General features: G+C 35.6%; 1 protein-coding gene across 1 annotated transcript in view; it reads right to left on the bottom strand.

The window, feature by feature from the left end:
- Positions 1 to 20,564, bottom strand: part of LOC148653687 (neuronal migration protein doublecortin-like) — a 78,430-nt gene that overhangs the window by 50,312 nt on the left and 7,554 nt on the right. The window contains exons 2-3 of the mRNA XM_088648953.1: positions 19,975 to 20,382; positions 8,299 to 8,642 (exon numbers count right to left, since the gene is read on the bottom strand). Of these exons, the coding sequence (XP_088505079.1) occupies positions 8,299 to 8,642; positions 19,975 to 20,338 (708 nt within the window). The 5' untranslated portion in view covers positions 20,339 to 20,382. The remainder of the gene's footprint in view (positions 1 to 8,298; positions 8,643 to 19,974; positions 20,383 to 20,564) is intronic.

Raw genomic sequence — 20,564 nt, 5'->3', positions numbered from 1 at the left:
TTTAAACTTAATATTTTAATCAAAAGTGGAAGGCACAATCTGAAGGGCAGGATAAATTATAGTAAATGTCAGCAGAAACTAAAGACAAAAACCTGAACTAAACAGTACTTCCTCCATCCATTTTCCTCTGACAGACTTGACATGTTTCCCAGTGCCTGCTGATGGGAAGCAGAATGATAACATAAGGATGCCACTACAATGCTTGAAAGTAGGTGTGGTAAAGACACTCCTTTGTACAGTGACTGGGATATTGGCGACCCAGGGACTTTTTCCAAACTCTAGCTCTTTCAAAGTCACTGCTGGCCTCATAACTGCATCCTGAACCTGTTTCCTCCTTGTCTGGTTACTCAGTTTGGAGGGACCATCTCATCTAGGCAGTGTGAAAGTGCCTTCCACTTCAAATGATTGACTTCAGCAGGGTCACAAAGATATTTAAAGAGTTTTAAATGTGTTATACCCTTATGCTGATCTGTGCCTTTGTACATCTTAATATCAACTTCTTATTGATTGACAACAGCATGCTCAAAGAGATATTTATAGTCTTTGAAATATTTTGATCCCTTTGTCCCTTACTTGTGCCTTTATACAGTTTTATCCCTGAGTAATTTTGAAAGGTTCTTGGATGTCATTCTGAAATCATGTGAATCACTATGACAGATAGTACAGACTAATTGTGTTAATATAAATTTAGGCTTGCCACACCAGGATATTTGAATACAAAAACAATCATGACTTTTCAATTTTTTTCACGTTAGTCACCTTTTTCAGTCTTTCGTTTTTTAGAAAACAGTTACATTTTTTACATAACAGATATTAATTACTACTTTAATGTTTCATGACTGCAAGCTTTAAAGTAGCAAATGGGAAACCGTTGCTTCAAAGTTTGTAATAGAATCATTTACATCTGATTATTTCAGTCATTAACTATAAAGTTAGCTATTACTAAAACTGTAAATATGAGATTTGTTTTAGTACAAACTACTGAATAATGCTTTCCAAGATAGCATGTCTCTCTAGAATATATTTTTAACAATGTCCTCTTTCATGATGGTGACAGCTGAACAAAGAGATAGCTTGAGTGCTTTTTGACACTCATTGAACCTAGTAAACTTAGATGAATTTTGATTCATCAATGACCAGTCATTATTTTATTAGTACAAACATAACAGGAATAGTATAAAGACCAATACAAATCTGGTTTTGTAAAATATAAGCTTGAGAGCCCACTGTCTGGATGATACCTAGGAAATGTGGAATACTATAACTATTCATTACTGAGCATATTTTAAGAGTATATTTGTCCAACAACAAGTTTTACATTTACCACTGTATGTGCTTCTGTTAATGATTGAAGAGCAAAGCTCTGATATTGATTACAAATCAAAGTATTTTTTTAAGGATATCCTTGAGTGCAAATTTATATGCTTTTAACAGGCTGCAAGAACATAAGAAAGGTTCCACACAAGAAGAGGCCATTTGCATACCTTGCTTGTTTGATTGTTTACAGCTTATAAACCATTGCTTGGAGGATTTTTGTCTTCATTCATTAACATTGCTGCAGAACCTGTTCCAGACAATAAGTTTTTGTGCAAAACTAATATTTCTACTGTTATACTTAAAGACCAAAATTCTTTAGATATTGTGACCTAAACTAGCCTTTGTTAGGACAAATGTTTTATAATATGTGCTACAGAAAGTCAATTAAATGCACTTTTGACAAACTTTCACTTCAGTCAGCAGAATAAGAAAGCCTTTTAACCCTCATTATCTGGTCAGACTGAATTTTATTAAGTAAAATGTATTTCTAGCTTGAGATTGACAAAAGTTTTAATTTGTTTCCTAAATCTTCCGAGCAGCTACAGAAATGATCTGGTGAGCAGGTAATGTATTTGTGACAAAAAAAACACGCAGAGCAACTTTAAAGAGTGGCACTGTATGTAGTTTATGCATCTTCCTCCCCACTGAAGAATCTGCTACACTCACCCACTCAGGGAATGGATTATCTATTATTAGGCTGGTGCGCCCAGAAATTTTTATAAGTGATGGTATCTGAGTGTGGTAAGCAAAAGGATCTGTTAAATTTACCTTGTCAAAGAAGCAAGGCTGGTTAACAGTGCTAGTGCGATTATCTGCCCACTTCTTACACCACAATAAGCAAACAGAACTCGACAGTCTTCCCAGCAGAACACAAAAAGCTAATGTTAACAATATTAATAATTTATTTGGCTGACACTTTCATCCAATGTAACTTACATTTTTACCCTTTTACAGAGCCGGGTATTTTACTGGAGCAATCTGAGTTAAGTATCTTGTTTAGGAGTGCAAAATCAGTGCCTCACCCCGGATTTGAGTCCACAATATTCTAGTCACAAGTTAAGATCTATATTATATTATCCATCCATCTATTTTCTTCATGTATTTTAGGAACAGGGGGAGCTGGAGCCTTTCCCAGCAAGCAACAAGCATATACTCACGCCATGTGTGAAAGGAGGCAGAAATTGCAGCACCCAGAGAACATTCAAACTCCATGCAGATAGCAAGCTCAATTGAAAGGCAATTGCAGTTCCCACATTGCTTATTCATATTTTCAAGTTTCACAGTGTTTCTATAGTGTGTCTCTAACAGCAATTATCTTTAGATAATCTGTCCTGTGTATGTGTTTAAATGTTATGATGAATTTAGACACTTCGTGTGCTCATTTAGCATCTTTTTAGCTAAAACTAAATTCTACATTTGTGTCTTTCAAAAATAATTCCCACACAAATTTGTGTTTTACCCATCAATGATAATGTGCCCTAAGAAACCTGTGAAACGGATTGTCAGATTTTAATGCTAGGTTTAGGAAAGAGCAGAAATTTACTGACACTGTAAGACTTTGGTTGTGTAACACAGTTACAGAATGCAACTGTAGTCTGCATCAATGTATTTCTAATTCTAAGAAGTAGAACTAACCTTCCTAATGTTTTCACAAAATCCCAGCACATGGTATATATATGATATAGAGTATATAAACTTAAATACTGTAATATACTGTAAATATAAATCCATTACATGTGTAAAAATGACAATGGCAGTGCCATATGAAAATAAAGGATAGACACAGGATTTACAGTTATCATAAGCACAGGGCATTTGCAATCCCAAATTAGATTAAGCAGGTAGAAAATGGATTGATGGGCACAGCACATTTCCATGAACGTAGGACATATACAATATAAGATGTTATGAGTCATCTTTTAAAAATGACTTTAAAAGGGGCTTGCTAAAATCTAAAAGAATCAATTCTGGAAGCCAAGGTTGAAAACAAATAAAGCAGTACAAAACTCAATCAAATGTTTGTTAATATTCATCAAGAGTGTAATGCCATTTTTCCACACTATCCGATAAAATGGCATATTGCATAACCCTCAGCAAACTTCGCAGTTTCCAGATGACTGACCTGTCTGGCCCATTCATGGTAGCTCATCACATAACCCACTAACGTTTCTTACTGTCTGGGCTGGTCAAGCTTTTCCCAGGGAATGAAGTATACACATCTGTCAAACACATTCCACTTGAGGACAAAACCTCATATTCTTTATTGCAAGCTCCCCAAGCCCACTGACTCTATTAACAGGTGTCTCAGATCATCTAGAACCCTACAGGTGTGGCAGTATTACATATTTTCCATTGCAGTGCTTGGGAGAGGACACACAAACAATATAAATAAATGTGAAAATTCCTAAACCAAAAGAAAGACTAGAATCATTTCATCAGCTCTTATACTTTTCACCAGTTGCCAGTTTACATTATTGTTATAAATATACTGTGATTTTGTGTTTGTGGCCCAACTAAAAATAATAAGGCAGTAGGAGCTGTTTTGTGCGGAGGTTGAATAAGTCCACACCCCTCAAGCTTCCATTGCTTCAGTTATAAAATATTCTGTAATAAGGATGGTGATGTAAAAGGAGGCATTAAAAAAGGTTCTAATACAATGTCAATTATAAATACATCGTTTTGAGCAGTGAGAAGAATGAGAAATATCTCATTCAAGACCATTCAACAATGCCCTCAAAGCCATTCAAAATACAGTGTACTGTAAATATAATCACTATAGCAACCACAAAACATAGCCACAGCTAAGATCAAACACTGGAGTTATTTTCTGCATCTTTTATCCTTCTTATTGCATTGACCTTTTGAATATCAAAGATAGGCAGGTTAGCATTTTACTGTACCTGCAGCTAAAACCAGCAAATCTCATTTTTGGATGAAGCCATGATAAAAAAAAATACTATTTCCTTTGCCCAGATGATATCTTACATATAGTAATATGTACAGCACTCTGAGAAACATTTTTCTGTTCTTCAATTTTAATGTTGTACAACAGTTTTGATTCAGAGATCCTAGTCATGATCCTGGTGGACTTGTGTATCTAAAGATTTTCAGTTCAAGTGAGTTTATAATGACTAGTATCAGATCAGCTTTTATAGCTTCTCCCACCTCTTCATCTTTTGATGCTTTGAAGCCAATTCAACCTCCAAACACACCAGCCATTTCAGGAACAAGGAAGACTGGTAAAATCATGTGTCTCAGTCTGTCCCTGGCTTGAACATTTGACCCTTGTGTACAACATATATAATTGTTTTTTTTCAAGCTACTCTCCTTATCTTGGCAAGTTTATTTTAGCACACCAAAGCCTGCATGTACCGGTAAGAGCCAGACACAGTTGATTGTCTTTAATATTAGATCTGGTGTGTTCTATTTTTCACATTTAAAATAAAGGTATCTGTTCAAATAAAATCATGAAGAAATACTGAAATATTAACCATAAATAGTAGAAAAAGGTGGTCTATAACATTGTTTCAGCTCCTGCTAAATCTGCAATGTACAGTAGCTGTAGCACGTTTGATTATTACAAGCTTCCTCTGTTGTAATCCCAGTAGGTCACCTTTGTAAGCCAGTGTTGCATGAAAAGATTTTGCTTCAGAATGCGAAAGGCTCTGAAATAGAAAGGGGACCCTCTGCACATTAACTGACAGGAGGTCCATGAGTGGGGATTGTCAACATGGGATATTTGCCTATGGAATCATGAGACTCATGAGAAAGCAGTCAGGAAATGACAAATTTGCTCTGTCATGGATCCTATTCCCAGTTCAGGAACCAAAACTAATAAGCAAAATATCATCCAGTTTATAGTGTGCCCTCATAAAGCCATATAAAATCTACTTCTGTTAAAAATAATTAGTATACATAGAAATGCACTACGTTTTATTTTACCTACTGTATATGCATGGAATTATTACAATACTTATTTTGCTAAAATAATACAGTACAGTACTTTATTTGTAAGAAATAACATTAAAACCACCCGCTGGTATCATCAGGCAGAACAGATTCACGCCAGGGACAAACTATCACTACTACCAAACTGAAATACTGTTCTCTCACTTAAAGTAAAACAATTAAGAGAACATGTGTACTTGCTGGAAATACTTTATGCACAAAGATTGCCTTATATTAAAACTTAAGTATTATGAAAATACAGTGAACATTGTAAAAGACGTATGTGACACAAGTACATGAATGCCCTCCAACACTGACTTTAGATTACTTAAAAGCACTTAAAATTGCAAATAATGAATTACAGCTGAAAGACACAGACTGTAATCTGTGATTACCCTGTGTACAATGGTATAATTGTTAAAGTAGTGCCAACCTCATATGGCATTTTGAAATAGAGATCTTGTTTACTTCTGCATGTAATTTGCTGTAAAAATTATACAGTTCTGTAAAGTTGTCCTGTAAAGTGGACCTGAATTTTCTATTAAAAAAAAACATGTACTGTACAGGCAGACACCTAAATGTTTCTGCAAACATTTAAAGAATATAGATTGACTGCCCATAGTATAATATACAGTATTTTATATTCATCACTGTCATAAATTCTGCCTACAGCCAGAATCTGAAAACAATTAAAAGTCAGACTTTCTAAATAACAGACAGATAAAGATAAAATATATCATAAACGGAGGAAGTAAATCAAGTTTAAGGCTCTACCAAGCTAATCTAGGACATTTGCAACACTATGAGATAGATAGATACTTTATTGATCCCATGAGGGAAATTGCAGAATCTTGGATAAAATTAAACAAGTAGATTTGTGTTCACATGATCCATGTAAATCACACGACAGCCTATTGTTTGAAATAAAAAGGTTCTCTGTTCTTTTAAATATGTAACAGGAGAGTACCCATGTACCCAAAATAACCATGATGCAGTATAATTAATTCTATAATGCTAGTCAATTGATAATGCTGTTCATTATCATAACGTGAAAATAAAATAATCACAACATCACACCAATGGAAAACACTTCCTCCCTTCTAGCTACAACAGTATAGTTACAGTATTTCTGGGAGCCCAGTCAGACCAGAAAAACAAACAGCCCTCAAAAGATGTCTCAAAATAACTAACAAGAACATAAGATGCAATCAAACGTTTCTGTAAAGCTTCACGTATGCTCATACCAAAAACAACTGAAACTTCTAAATCATCAGCAAAGATAGAAATAAACTGGATTTTAAACATGTTAAAATGGATAATATACAGTAAGTGTTCTATGTTACCCCCAGACTGTTTAATAATACAAGGTTGGATGTTTGCTTTTTGGCATCACCATCTTTATTCAATATGTTGTAGCTAGGAAGCAAACAAAAACATAACATACTGTATGATATAAAAATATAACAAATATACAGTATACCAATCAGCACTTTCACAGGCTTATCCTGTGAAAGATGATCCCTCTCCACTCGTAGATCTCTGGACACCATAGATCAAAATCATGACCCAGCCCTCCTTCCCATGCACATGCTGTACATGCATTGTATTCTCTGGGGGGTGGTGAATAATTATCAAAGAGCACAGAAATCACTTGTTGTATGACTTCCTGGTTAGCATTTCACTCAATGACATCTACAGTACTTCATTATTCTGCCTCTAAAGAGACACAGACCACCATTTCACTGGGATGGTGTTACTGTAGTCGATCCCTAATCCCTAAACCTCACCTGTAACCATGTCCCATTACAACTCTATAACTGTTGCATGGTGTTTTGGTTTGTTAATAATTTTCTAATGTCAACAGAATGGTCATTTGCAGATGTGTTGTACCTTGAATGACTTGTCTCTGCCATCTACTAACTCGCAGGAGAAGCTCTTGTCCTTTGAGAAAACACTTAATATCTATGGTTGACACTTTGTCTTCAAAGATTCAAAGATTATGTAGACTGCACTGCCTTTGTAATAACTATTGCTCTCAAACAGGAAATGTTTTTTTTTTCCTGACATGCTAAATTTTAAAGGTAACTTGTTCCCTTTAGAAATTAATTAATGAGCCAGTAGTCTGACCTTTTTGACGATTAATAAGTATGAAGGAAGCATTAAAACAGTTCAGATTGTTTTGTTAATAATTACGTTAAGAATGTTTCTATAATTGAGTTATACATAAAAATCTTAAACTGTACATGCCCTTGATCTTCTCTTAGCTGAAGCAAATTTCCATTTTCATACATTTCCATACACATTTCCATATCAGTGCCAGGGTAACTTTACTTCCTCAAAGGTCCCTAAAATAACTATGAAACCAAGAATATGTATTATAAAGTTTATCTCTTCCTCTTTACAAATCAGAACCCATATTCATTATGCTAGCCTACATACAGTCTTGCATGTATTTGTGAAAGGAAATAATAAAGGTCTCGTTTTTGTTATGTAGATTGAACTTTTGTGACATTGCAGACAGCTTCAGTAATCACTGCCTTCCTGCATTTGACCATCTAAATTGTATAGCTTAACAAATGTGGTTTGGAATTTTTTACAGATGTTCTTCACCATTGGAGTTTAAAGAAAATCACATAATTTACCTGATGAAAACATCAACCAGTTACAGGTGAATACATGCTGATAATACAAAGTAAGTTTAAAAAGCAACATTACAATTTTTGATAAAGCATAAATTATGTTTTATTCCCTTGCTCAGGTGTTATATTAAAGAACCTACTGTATGTTGGTGTCTCGAGCAGGCACTTTAAAATCAAAGAAATATATCATGTGAAATTGTAGACCTATGGAATATACAGTATGTAATACATTGCTTATAACATATTTATAGACATTTTCTACAACTACATGAAACATTTAAATTCTATTAGAAGTAGCCTAATAAGTTTTAATGTATAGTAAGTGTTCTGCTTTCTTTCTAAGTCATCTCGGAAATACAACCTATTCATTCCATTCATTTGCAATAGAACATACCTGTTTGCCATCGAGTGTGTAAATTCTCTTGACCACCCCACTCTCCAGCTTGATGGCTTCTGTGATGTCTGTGAGGACTTGCTCGAAGGAGTGTGCCGTCTTCTTGTTAAGGAGGACTCTCACTGCCTTCCGCGGCTTCACACCACTGCGCATCACCGTGACCAGCTTGGGCCTCACAAAATCCTTGCTCTCCTTCACCTCATTGGCCACCTTCCCACTGGCCAGAGACTGCAAGCCTTTCTGGTTGGCTGAAGCCTTGACGTTCACTGACCAGTTGGGGTTGACATTCTTGGTGTAGTCCACCTTCTTGTAGTAGTTTTCAGAAGCACAAACGTAGCTCTCCCCTGCAGACAGTGAGAAACCAATCAGTCAAGTTTAATTCTATTAATAAAATGCATGAAGTAACCCTGTGATGGACTAGTGTCCCATCCAGGGTGTAACCAGTTTGTCACCCATTGCATGATGGATTGGATCTGGCCCTTCTGCTACCCTGTTCTGGATAAAACGGTTAGAAAATGGATAGATGAATAAAGTAACCTTTAATTGCACCCCATGCTTTTGTTTTGCTGATTTCTGAAAATTGTTATGTTTGCCAAATTTGTCCTTTTTTGCAATATAACTTTAGTGTTTCAATAACACAATACCAATTAAAATATCAACAGGCACAACTGAACTGCCTGTGTACAACTATTAATTATAAAAGTGGCAAAAGATTAAACAAGCCACTGGCAAATCACAGATTTCAAACCTGCTACAGTACTTCCTGTTTGCTCGAGCAACTGTTCCCAGACCTGGTCCTGTGGGACATTGTGCTGATTTATTTTCCACTGAACTTCTAATCACTGGGACTGACTGATGCTCTTAATTGATCTACTTGCTACTTTCATTTCTGAAAAAACCATACTTCAAGGCTATTTGTCGAAGAACATTGCTGTCCCTTCTTCCTTCTCTACTTCTTTCTTAAGAACTCGCTTTCTATCTAAACATCTCTTAGCTGTTGATCAGTTTATGAACAGACAGATGTGAATGACAATGTATCAAACTTTCCCACAATAAACTTCTCTTTCTCTCTGCAGAGGTCCAGTTGGTAACATTTACTAGACACTGCTTTTTAATTCTGAAATCTGAAAACAATTTTTAAAATATTCCTCAAACAAAAAATTCAAACACATTTGACTGATTAGGACCTTGGCTATAACAGAAAGCAGACATCCCATCGGACAATTGGGAACAACCACAGTATGGTACAGAATTCTTGATTCCAGTCAGCAACATCCCATTATCATCATGTATAGTTCTGATTTAATCCTACATGTCTTATGTCTTATGTCCTATGTACAAAATACAGTATATCAGTGTTCCAGATTAGATACAACTACTTCTTGATTTGTATGGAGTATTTAGCACATGGCCACATGTCATTATGTATAAAACTCTACATCTGGAGATTTAAGGAGAGATTTATAAAGCCCAGTAAGCTTTAAAAAGTTGCAAGCATTTTAATTTCAGAAAGTATTGAACAACATTTAATTAATTTAGGTTTTCACTAAAATTGTGTAATATCATGTATTTAAACATTGTAGCCACATTAGGCATTGTAGACATGCTTGCATGTGAAAAGTGAGAGGAATTTACAGGGAATTCAACTACAGATCTATCACTAGAATTAAATCATTTAGTATGATAAATGCATACTAAATCATTTAGTATGCAGGTGTGAGCCTGGTCAGTACCTGGATGGGAGACCTCCTGGGAAAAACTTGGTTACTGCTGGAAGAGGTGTTAGTGGGGCCAGCAGGGGGTGCTCCCCTGCAGTCCATGTGGGTCCTAATGCCCCAGTATAGTGACGGGGACACTATACTGTAAACAGGCGCCGTCCTACAGATGAGATGTAAAACCGAGGTCTTGACTCTCTGTGGTCATTAAAAATCCCAGAGCGTTTCTCGAAAAGAGTAGGGGTGTAACCCCGGCGTCCTGGCCAAATTTCACATTGGCCCTTACCAATCATGGCCTCCTAATAATCACTGCTCTCCTCCCCACTGATAGCTGATGTGTGTTGAGTGTTGTGGCGCACTATGGCTGCCGTCGCATCATCCAGGTGGATGCTGCACATTGGTGGTGGTGGAGGGGAGTCCCCATTACCTGTAAAACGCTTTGAGTGGAGTGTCCAGAAAAGCGCTATATAAGTGTAAGCAATTATTATTATTATTATTATTATTATTATTATTATTATTATTATTATTATTTATTTAATTAAATATACAGGCCAGATTCAGGTTCTAATACTGTTGTCTGAACCTGGTATCTTTAAAAGAGTGTTTTGACATTTTCCAGTTTTGATCACAAATGTCAAGTACAGTTCATCATTTCATAAAACTGCATTTGAAGGGGACACAAGTTTTAGTCTATTCAAATTTCATGAATTATCAATCAATCCCCTGATTAAAGATTGGATATCTTATTGTTAATCACAGTGTAAGGCTCTATAAACAGAAAGACTTATTTTCAATACGATACACAGGTTATAGAAAATAGCTTGTATGCAGCAAAATTGTAAAAGGAACAAATCAACATAATAACGTATTAACTGTCTATATAAATTAGCACCGGCTGTCACATACTGCTGGCCAGGCTTGCATTATTATGGGAATGAAGAAAGAATGAAAGGATAAACCACTTCATAGATCACTGCAAACTTGCATTTTCACCATTGTTTAACCGTAAAGCTGATCACTGCACAAAAGGAAGTCAGGGGATAAAATGTTGGCAGCTGTACTTGTTTTTCTATCCCATCAAACAAAGGAATCAGCATTTCTTATATTAAATTAAGGACATGTTCTTCTGTTAATAGATACGGATAAAATAGCCTGTTCGTTTCCTTGTGGTTTAGACAATAACAAATGAAATGTTGCTCATTTCAAAAAAGATTTGAACCTATTTATTTCCAATCAAGTCTCAACACAAAAGCACATTTCTCTCTCCTAATCTTTCACTTTACAGCTGTTTCATGATGGAATATTTCTGTAAGTGGACAGCACTTCCAAACAACAATCAAGCTAACATATTCCTCTGAACAAATCTGCTGACACACATCTATACACGCTATGAAATGTTCTGTTGTTCTGTGTTTCCTGAGCTTACCCTGGAGAGAGTGAAATCTAGGTGAATTCGACATATAGAAGTAGACCCACTTCAACAACCTGTCAAGTGCAGCACCCTACTATAGTAGGTGATCCAAAAGCTCCAACAGAGAATAGATCAGGTAGAGCAATGAGACATTATGCAGGACAGCAGGCATATCACTCTTATTCTTACTAAGAGTGCCATGGGTTCTTTAATGACCGGGTACAGAAGGTAGCGTCTCAGTTTAATGTTTCATCTGAAACATGGCATCTTCAACAGCACAGTGTCCCCAATTAATATACTGCAGTATTGATTTGTTAATTCTGGTCAAGAAGAAAGCATGCCACTTACTGGTCCACCAGCACCACTTACAGCAGTTACCTGGTTTTCCTTATGGTCTTCTTTGTAAGAACTGACTAGGCACAACTTTGATTAACTTCTGACATACAGTATGATGCTATAAGGTGGTAATGCTATTGTCAAAAGAAAATTGAGCAAAAAGCCAAGCAACAGGAATGAAGGGACTTTCTGTCTCACTACTTTTGAAGCTGCTGGAAACTTAATTATATCTTGACGTGCGAAACTGTACAAATAATATTTGTCACTGCTTGTACACCACCGTGTATTAAGAGTTATTATATTTTTGTATCTGCAGCTTTTGTCTCTGACTCACAATACTGTGCTATTCCTGTTCTCTTATTTAAAGGATAGAAAAAAAGAGTTTTGAGATTTTATTTCTTGAGAGGTATAAGCTGAATCTTAGACTTGAAGATATGGGAAGTTGCTCAATCTGATACAGTATATATGTTCAAATCTAAATCACAGAATTATATAGTTGATCACCATCATATTGTTGTTTTTATTGTGTTTGCGAAACAGGAGCCACTGGCATGTAACATTGCTTGGTTTTATTAGTTTAGTGCCAGAGGAGATATGGCAGGAATGTTTGAAGTAAAAGCATACAGGCTGTACAGTAGTTTGTTGTGTTAAAATGGTCAGTTGGGAACTTGGTTTAATTTCCTAACATAGTAAACCCTCAAGGCTCTATGATAAAACCAACAACACTGCATTCAGTGAACAAACGTGTACTTACTCTCTGGAGATCTCAACACTACTGTGTAGTTTAGGTTAAAGTTATTGCATTGACAGAAGCTATTCTCTTATTATTTAGCAAACTGTGTATTATTAGGAATTGGTACTGTATGTATCATTTCTTACAAATTAGCATTAGTGGTATACCTGCATCTCGAACCATGTTTTGTTTTTCTTTATTAGTATTTCATATTACTACTGTTTCTTTATGAATTTGCGCAGGATTATGTACTAGGAAATGCATTTTTGCAAAAAGGATGTAACATTAAGATTCAGAAAAATTAAAAATGGATATTGAAAATTGGATGTATGTGAGGCATCCAAACCCGTGATGGTAGAAGTTTATTGGGTTTTTTTTAGGATTTAGAGTTTATTTAAAGAATCAGAGGTTTGTTATTGTACCTCTTTTCTATCACTTTGAGGTTCGTTTTCTGGATCTGAGAATCACTGAACTCTTAAGTCTTGTAAAAAGTGGGGTAAATGTAGAATTTTAAAGATTATTTCCCCCAGGAATGAAATAATCATGTTTCATCTAAATGAAAATTAAAAATGTTTAGTTTTACTATTTCTTCTGTCATGCAAATGCCATGTACTGTAAATCCTAAAATGGTTAACAACTGTGTATGTATTCCTGTCAGATAAAGTAATTTCTCAGCAAACCAATGTCAAATTCAAGAGTTAAAGTACATTTATTCCAACAGCAACAAGAAACCTTGGTGAGGATTTAGTGTGAATTATCCCATCAAAGAGGCTTTATTTTTTAGCTGTTTAATCCCTTAAACTAAAAGTTTCTTCATTTCCAGCAAGCAAATTTTCACTTTCAAGTTAAGGGTTCAGTTTTACAGTAACCATGCCCTACTTAGAATACTTAAAAATGGTTTACAATGACCTCCAAAAATTGTATTTGGCTGTTTTAAAAAAGAGAGCAGCAAGATTTAATACTGTATGGCTTCAAGCTTTGACATATTTTTCTAGTTCAACCTTGTCAATGACTCCATTTATAAGTTTGCCACCACTTCTATATTTAGGAGGTCACCTTTCAAGATTACTGTCTCTTAAGACCTTGTTCTGCCAACAGCTCTCCGTTCACAGCTTCACAATATCTCAGGAGCACATTCATTTCTAAAATGAGCAGGTTAACAAGAAAACCGCTAATAGGCAAACATCCAAAGAAAGTTTTTTATCCGAAGACTTCACTGTTATTATAAATGTAGATATTTTATATACTTTTAATTTAACTTATTTTTTCATTTAATTTGACTAACTTACAATGTTTACAAGACAAAAAGATAAAGACAAATATATTTTTTATGAGTTCCTTTTATTTTCTAACACAGAACTGAAGAGAGATTAAATACTGCATTAGGGAGGAATGTTTGGTTCAATTAAAGATGATTTTCAAAGCCTATTTACTTAGTCTCTGGCAAAGTCTCCTTGTGTTAAGCTGTGGAGGGTCATTTTCTTACAGTCTCCATTTAGCTTTAAGTGGTGGTACATTGTAAAAGAACTCTATCACTGGAGAAAAAAAATGTTCAATAGGATATATTGCAAAAGCATGTAAGATCTAAAAACATATAATAACATGAAACATATTACTCCCAGAAAGACCATTACCAAATCTGTTCAGACATTAGTGTGAATACTAGATGGAAATCATTCATTTTCTGGATATAAATTCTTAGTAGTACAGGTGTAGGACTAGAGGTTCAATGGTGCTATCAAGAATCATGGAGCATAACAGCTAAAGACAGTTTTGATTTTTGTCTCTAGATTAAAGGTTTAGGAAGTGTATTGTTATTTCAGTGGGCAGCATAGAGAGGCTTAAAGAGTGACATTGACTGTGGGAAGTTGAATTGTTTATGAGTGACAGACATCTTATAAGAGTCTCTAATTAATCACACAAAATTAAGGAGCTTTAGTTTGTATCTCTCTTGGAAGCTTGCAACATTTGAGTTTTTTTATTGCAGTTCTTTTTAAGTAATTATCTGCCCCAGGAGGTGCTTGTTATTGGCAGGCAGGATTACTTTTCTTTCAGCAGAGGATGGTGGGTGTATGCTGGTACAGCACAAAAAGGAATACATTTTTTGCATCCCTGCAACAATTGCTGAATTGGTCTGAAACCAATTAAATCGATACCATCTTATATTATCATTCCTTATTTTAAGCATTTGATAACATTTAATGACATTCAATGGCATTTTTAAAGGACTGACAAAGAAAAAGGAAAAAAAATGAAGACCTTGATGAGCAGGAATTCTGATGCCTGGATTCATGAATATTTTCAGCTATTTTATTTCATCTGTATCTTTAAACCAGCACAGAAAAGCAAATATGGAATTGTTAAAAGTCAGATTGAATTTCTGTATAGTACTATTGGATTGAAATGAATAACTCATGCATGTCTTCAGCTTGTGTGTGTCTTAAATCCTTTTCAATGCTCCATGTCCCTATAGAACTAATTTTCACTTATGTTTATCAGCATCTGACTCTTTTCGGATACTTGCTTCTCCTTAGTGGATGCCGCTAGTCCCTCCACATTTTATCTGTTGCCTTTTTGAAACTGTTTTCCACACAGCATGCAGTATAAAAATGCTTATTCATTAGATCAGTGGTTGTTTTAAAATAATTTCCAATGGCAGAAGGACCCAAGGGGGTAGATTATAGAAAAGCAACAAAGAGTTAAATCAGTGCTAATTTGATCAAAATGAGGTGATCATCTCTTCCTTTTGAGCTGCTTACAAAAAGGATAAAAAGACAAGGGTGGGGGGCTTCTTTCCTCAGCTGCTCTTCTTTTTGGTATAATTAACTCCTTTCTTTATTCCCCATCCTTTGTCTGTACCACGCTGGGCATGGTGAGTTCATAAATGGGTTCTCATGTATTCAGCCTTAAATGGCTGTTATGAAACAGGAGTGTCCTTGATGGGCATGGATGACATGCAGGCTGATGTGAAAGAGGAAATTTGATGGGGGGTGGAGAGAAGAGTGCTGCTTAATGTGCTAAATTGGGTGATCAAGCTTAATTCCACACAGACTCTTGTCTAAGAAGCTCAGAACAGCACATTCCAAGGGTGCCTTCAGAAGCAGACTTACACAAGATTGGTATACCTTGAGCATGTCAAATTATCAATTTTAGAATTTAGAATTCAGGAGATATTTTGAATTTATATTTTGGATGAGAGCGTTATTTGCTTTTTCCTTATCAATTTCATTCTATAAGAAGGTCTTTATTTATCTTTTTGTCTTGCAAACATGCTAAATGAGTTAAATTAAATGAAAAATTAAGTTAAATAAAAAGTATATAAAATATCTACATTTATTAGCATCATCGCTACAGACCTCTTAAAAACAAGAGTAGGCTCATGTAATCATAATCATATAGAATTCCTTAAATCCAGACAGCAGTATTAGATAGTGAGATCACAGGAACCATTTAGGCCTTGAATCAGGATTCTAAGATTCTACCACAGAGATCAGGGAATTCTTCAAAACATGCCACCAGCAATACTTCAGATGATAACATTCCATCCAGCTGGGTGTATTTCGGTTGTACAGTATCTGTGGGAGTGGGTGCAAAGAAAAAGCTATTGATTTTAACTTTGCTATAAGGGAATGAAAGTGCAACATTTTTGTGGGTGAACAATTATTTTGATTTAAAGAAAATGTTTTCATTCTCTACACAGAAATACAAAATAGGTCAAAGTTCTCTATTCACTTTCAAGAAAATACAGACAATGGAATTTTGTGGGTGGGTGGTACCGTCATCATGTACTGCACTGATAATGAAAGCTTAAGGGCATTTTGAAATGTTATCATATCAATTATATCAAGTTAATCAATTTCCTAACGGGATTAATAAAGTATTATCTATCTATCTATATCACTCTGTTTGAATCTAATAACTGATATAATAATGATTTATATCATTCTATGTGAATCTAATAATCTAATTACTAATAACCTGATAGAGTAATATCTACAAGCTTTTGTGGGGCTAAGTATAATTTAAAGCCACCATTTAAGATTAACTTGTATGTTTGTGTTGGAATAACTTCTACATAGATTCATTTACAGATAACTGAACCCATGTGATTATGAAAGAATAATTCAACAAAGTACCATAAGAAAATATGTACTGTGTTTTGTTGTAAATGAGAATTTCTTCTCAAGTTACATGCCTTTTAAAATAAAGGAAAAAAATCTGACCCTTTATTTAATCTACCACCATTTGTTACTCAAATCAACACTTTTAGACACACAGCCAATTGTGAAGAAAGCTGGTGGCTATTCAATTCTGGCTGCCAGCCTTCAGTCTTTGCTTGTGAACCAAATTGTATTCATCTATTTTTTTCTATCAAGAAAGAACAAAAAAAATATCATTTCACCACCCGTTCCCAAAAACCTATGCAGTATTCTTAAAATGACTCAAGCAGGTGAATGACTCAGTCAAGCTGGACTCCAGTTTTGAACTCATCAAAAGCTCAATTGAAACATGTTGCTTAATTAGTTTTCGGGCAAACGGTAGTTGTAAAAGTCTGAATTATTTTTGCATTTTACTGAGAGTTAGTGGTAGGTACATATAACTGGAATAACATACTGCACCTTGAAAACATATTCAAACTCTTGAGCAGTGTTAATATAGTGTTATTTTAAAGCTTGACGTCATTTTGAAGTAGAAACGTATATTTTGATATGCTGTACAATCTAACCCCACATATTCAAAGCAAAAAAATAAAAATAAATAAAATGTAAAAGTCTTGATTGCATAAGTATGCAAACCCTTTACTGTGGCACACCTAAATTAAATGAGGTGCCAGAATTACCTTAACAAATCACACAATTAGTTGTCAGTGTGTCATAATATTTCTTATCATCATATCACAATAAATAATAAATGTCTTGTGGAATCTCCCTCCAAACTAAGCTGTTGGACAAAAAGGAAAGTAGTTATGGATGCAACTGTGAGCCCAATGGTGACTTTTAAAGAGAGAGTGACAGAGTTCAGTGGCTGAGATGGCCGAAAATGTTCATGGGGCAACAATATCCCAGGCATTCCACAAAGGAGGTTTATATGGGATTGAAATTAAAAATATCTCAAATCCCACATTAGAACAATTGGTCAGACAAGTCAAAACCTAGGCCTTTTGGCCTAGTGCATCACTCAGTCAACACCATCTTTTCTGTCAATCTTGGTGGTGGCAGCGTTATGTAATTGTTTTGTATTGTGAGCAGGGAGTGGGAAGCTTATCAAGACTGGTGGAAACAGATGGAGACAAGTACTATATACTAACAAACTAGATACTAGATACTAGATACTAGATCCATACATCCATACATCCATTTTCTAACCACTCTGACAATTCAGGCTCCTGGAGGAGCCTATCCTGGCAAGCAACTGGTACAAGGCAGGGGACACTGTGGACAGGACGCCAGTCTATCGTGGTGCAGACAGACACAACCACAGACATGCACACACCCATACTGTATACTGTTCAAGTATACACTTTGCCACAGTTTTGCTGGTATTTATTGTAACCTAATTCACCTGTAAAAGCCTTCATTTTGAAAAATTTCAGCCTTTGAATGAAGTTTAAATATGTATATGCATTTACTTTGGAAAATCAAAAAATGGAATACCGTAGAAAAGGTCTGAATACTTTTGCAAAGCACTGCTTAGAAGAGAATCAATAAAATATAAAAGCTGCTTGTATATGATTTCTAAGTAATAGTGGCTACTATTAAAAGGAAAATTATAATAGTGTGTAGATACGCGGTATTTTAGTATTACCTGCACATTCAAAAAAACATTTGCAGTCACTAAGCTTTTCAATGTGTTGCTGTTGCTGCAAGACCAGAAATGCATAGTTACTCAGACGTTTTATTCTTTGTTCAGTGCCTCCTAATTGAAAGATAGATGTCTTTTATTAATACATATGCAAATACTCTCATGAGCAAGAAATCTCACTTATGCACTAACATCTTAAATCATATTCATTTAATCATAGACAGGAATTTACTCAGGTATTTTTTTTACCTTAAAATATTTTCTCATCTGCCCAGACTATAACACTAATTTGTTGAAAGTCAGCACATTATTTCAGAAAGGTGCAATGTCATTTCAGTGAGGAAATGAATTATGCTACACAACATCCCTACATTGTTACTCTGATTGAGTTTTTTCTATTATCCTGCCTTTAAGCAGTTCACACATATAGCTGTGTGTGATGCAGCAGCAAAGCAATGTTTTTGTTGGAAATGTTATCAATAGTCAAATGAGGACCACTCCCCCTCTGTCTTTCCTGAACAGTTTATCTCTCTTTCAACACCATCCACCAAATTTTGTCTAATTCCTGTAATGCTGATAACGCCATAAACCTCTGCATTCACATAAATTCCAAAGTCTAATACTTTGGGATTAATGTTTCTGGCATTTAAACATATTGATGTTAGAGTGCATTTTTTCCGTAGCTGTATTACCCCCTTTAACCTCTGAAACACGGCCAGGTTTTGTTTTTACAGACAACCCGTTGGTGAGGTTGGTGCAAAAGTGAGCGCTCAGCTTTTTCAAAGGTGGAGGCTATGGTCCAAAAGCTGAGAATGGAAAACTTTTCTACCACTCACTGAACAGAAGACCTGGCCACATGCTTCATTTTGTGCCACTATTGGCACATTTGTGGTGCATTTGAGAACCGCAGACCTAAAGTCTTCCTTTATAAGCTCTTCACGGGTTGGCGTGAAAATTGAACAAGCAGCTGCTACCATGCTCAATCTGAAAACTAATTAAATCAATTGTCTTTTTTCTTTTAAAGAAAGACCACTGAATAAATTACCTGTAAGACCACTGCTATATTAGTAACAATCCTGTAAATGATACTGATTTCTGGATTTACTCTTTTTCATGCAAAATATAAGTACTTGTTTCTATGGCAAGAAAAGGGCACTGGTTAAAGCTTGCATCAAAGTGTCTAACAACTCTGTCTAACACTGTTATATTTTTAGATTAAAGCAAGCATTAAATACAATTTTAATTTTATTTTAATGTAAGCCATAGTTGAATATAAATGTGGGAATTCCTGCCATGAAAAATGACAGAGAAAACTATAGTAGCTGAAATAAAGCTAGGGTTTACACAGAAATAAAATACTTTTTTATTACATTTTTTACATAACATTGTCTTATGCAGAATTTTTCTTTCTGGTTTTAAAATATAATTTTAAAATGTTAACAACTGTAACTGGGATGTAACTGCAACAATCTCCTTGCAGGATACCATTCCCTTAAGATAAACACTGCTGCACATTCAGTGGCTGTCAAGGTTAGGGTGATGATTAAGGGTAGGGATAGATATGTGTGAAGATACACAGTATGAGGAATCACATCTCATAGATTTGGAGTTTTTAAGGGGATGAATTGAAAACGTGTGATGTGAATGCTGGTCTCCATTCCCCATTCCCAGAAGCTTACCCTCCTCCAGCTCGTCCATGGAGGTGATCTTGCGAGATCCGTCGATGGTGAAGATGAAGCGCACCCCCTGTGGCAGGTTGATGTGGTCAGAGAGAGAGCGGGTGAGGTCTGCTAGCAGAGCGTCGAAGGTGCGGAAGCGGTCAGTAGCAACGGCGTAAACGATACCCTTGAAGTACCGGTCGCCGTTGCGATAGAAACGCACTTTCTTGGCTTTCTTCTCATTGGTTAGAGCCTGCAAGGTGCGAGTGCGGTAGAAGCTGCAGTGAGCGCTGTGCGTGGGGCTGGGCAGCCCGTTCATGCGGGCACCCTTTGTGGTCCTGGAGGTCTTGTCTCTTTCATCGAAGTGTCCGAAGTCTAGCTCCATAGTGACACACAAGTTGTGGAATGTCTGTGGTGGGGTTTGGAGAGCTGAGGAAATATGGAAAAGAAGCAGACAACTTGGTCACTTACTGGACTGAAATAAATGGATCTAATCAAGACATTGATACATTATAGAGAAGAGAAAAGGCTACTTTTTTACTGTTCTGACTGTACTTCAAGTAATCATTCGAAAGTATGAACAGCTTCATACATGATGGGTAACACTTATG

Source organism: Lepisosteus platostomus, chromosome 10 (assembly GCF_059453375.1).
Source record: "Lepisosteus platostomus isolate fLepPlt1 chromosome 10, fLepPlt1.hap1, whole genome shotgun sequence".
NCBI classification, from domain to species: Eukaryota; Metazoa; Chordata; class Actinopteri; order Semionotiformes; family Lepisosteidae; genus Lepisosteus; species Lepisosteus platostomus.
The sequence above is the reverse complement of the archived record's forward strand: the minus strand, read 5'-3'. Positions and strand labels throughout refer to the sequence as shown.